Source organism: Gopherus evgoodei, chromosome 7, assembly GCF_007399415.2.
Source record: "Gopherus evgoodei ecotype Sinaloan lineage chromosome 7, rGopEvg1_v1.p, whole genome shotgun sequence".
Classification (NCBI taxonomy): Eukaryota; Metazoa; Chordata; order Testudines; family Testudinidae; genus Gopherus; species Gopherus evgoodei.
Genome location: NC_044328.1, coordinates 129,999,917 through 130,002,163, shown reverse-complemented (window position 1 = coordinate 130,002,163; position 2,247 = coordinate 129,999,917). Strand labels below are relative to the sequence as shown.

General features: G+C 67.5%; 1 protein-coding gene across 1 annotated transcript; it reads left to right on the top strand.

Moving 5' to 3' along the window:
• The first annotated feature begins 216 nt into the window (after positions 1-216).
• Positions 217-1,344, top strand: LOC115654932 (epidermal differentiation-specific protein-like). Its single transcript, XM_030569849.1, has one exon. The coding sequence runs from the start codon at positions 217-219 to the stop codon at positions 1,342-1,344; it is 1,128 nt and encodes a 375-aa protein (XP_030425709.1).
• The last annotated feature ends 903 nt before the right edge of the window (positions 1,345-2,247 follow it).

Genomic DNA, 2,247 nt, shown 5'->3' with positions numbered 1-2,247 from the left:
TGGAGCCGGCCCCAGAACCGGCCCTGGGGCTGCCGTGTCCAGCCCAGAGCCATGGGGGGCCCTGCTGGATTCCTGCTCGCGGGCTGCAGGGCACGTCCAGTCCAAGGGTGGGATGAAGTGGTGGGGGTGGTGCAGGGCTTGGACCCCCCGTGCTCGCTGAGGCAGCGGGTGACCCTTTGCAGCTTCCTCCCGGCAGAGCATCTCTCCGTGCCGGCGATGGCCCTGCCTAGCATTCAGCTGTCGGATGTGCGGCGGGACGAGCCCAGCCCGGCCGAGCAGCAGTGCCCTGCGCAGCCCGGTGTCAACAAGATCGTGGTCTACGAGCATGCCGACTTCGAGGGGCTGAGCCGAGAGTTCACGTCCGACGTGCCGGACCTGCACGAGCTGGACTTCGGGGACTGCATCTGCTCGCTGCGGGTGGTGGGGCAGCCCTGGATCGCCTACACGGCCCCCAAGTACGAGGGCGACGCCTACGCTCTGGAGGAAGGCGAGTACCGGACGGTGGAGAAGAACAAGGCGTTCTCGGCGCTCCGGCTGGTGCACCACGACCTGGCCGATCCGCAGATCACCCTGTACGAGGAGCCCGACTACGCAGGCCAGAGCAAGGTGGTGACAGAAGAGACCAACCTCACCTACGGCTACTTCAACGACCGGGTCTCCTCCCACGTGGTGCAGCGCGGCGTCTGGCTGCTCTACAAGCACCCGGCCCGCGGGGGCTGGTATCACATCGCCTGGCCTGGCGAGCGCCTGCCCGACTACAAGCCACAGCTGGGCTTCCACAACTGCCTGTCCCACTTGCGCCCGCTGGCGCCCGGCCGCCCTGCCGTCACCGCCCGCATCCTGTGGGGCCAGCGCAAGGTGGAGGACGAGCGGGACGTGCTGATTGACGAGATCGTGGGGGTGAACGCCACGGACCTGGAGCAGACGTTCACCACCTGCAGCAGCCGGGAATATGTCACCACCACGCTGCAGAGCTTCCGGTTCAGCAACGCCACCAGCCTGCGGGCAGGGCTCTCCTTCACGCTGGCCGTGGAAGCCGCCAATGTCTTCACCGTGGAGAAGGGGCACAGCGAGTCCAGCACCCGGCGCCATCGGGTGGAGGTGCTCTTGCCAGCCAAGATCCCGCCCCGCACCCAGCTCACCATCCACGTGGTGAGCAAGGAGGCCACCGTCTCAGTGCCGGTGGAGCTCACCATCAGCCAGAACGAGCGGAGCAAGACGGAGCTGGGGGAGTACCGGTGTGTGTCGGGGCGCACCATCAGCACCAAGTACACCATGAAACCGGCCCCGCCGCCGGGGGGGGAGCAGGCCCCCACCCCCGCTACCAGCACCCTGGGCCACTGAGGAGTGTCCAGAGCCAAACTGGCTTAAACCTCAGCAGGGGAGGGGATTAGGGGGACTGGGGTGAGGGCGGGGGGGAAAGGGGGTGAGTGGGGCAGGGGTCATGGGTGGTCACGGGGCGGGGGGTGATGGAGGTGAGGAGGTGGAAGTGAGTGGGGTGAGGGCGGGGGGTGATAGAGCAGAGTGGGGTGTGGGTGAGAGGGATCACAGGGTGGGGATGAGGGGGGTCACGGGGCAGGGGGTGATGGAGGTGAGGGGGCGGAAGTGAGTGGGGTGAGGGTGTGGGGTGATAGAGCAGAGTGGGGTGGAGGTGAGGGGGGTCACGGGGCAGGGATGAGGGGGGTCACGGGGCAGGGGGTGATGGAGATGAGTGGGGAAGAGGTGAGGGGGTCACAGGGCAGGGGCGTGATGGAGGTGAGGGGGCAGAAGTGAGTGGGGTGAGGGTGTGGGGTGATAGAGCAGAGTGGGGTGGAGGTGAGGGGGGTCACGGGGCAGGGATGAGGGGGGTCACGGGGCAGGGGGTGATGGAGATGAGTGGGGAAGAGGTGAGGGGGTCACAGGGCAGGGGCGTGATGGAGGTGAGGGGGCAGAAGTGAGTGGGGTGAGGGTGTGGGGTGATAGAGCAGAGTGGGGTGGGGGTGAGGGGGGTCACAGGGCAGGGGGTGATGGAGATGAGTGGGGAAGAGGTGAGGGGGTCACAGGGCAGGGGCGTGATGGAGGTGAGGGGGCAGAAGTGAGTGGGGTGAGGGTGTGGGGTGATAGAGCAGAGTGGGGTGGGGGTGAGGGGGGTCACGGGGCAGGGATGAGGGGGGTCACGGGGCAGGGGGTGATGGAGATGAGTGGGGAAGAGGTGAGGGGGTCACAGGGCAGGGGCGTGATGGAGGTGAGGGGGCAGAAGTGAGTGGG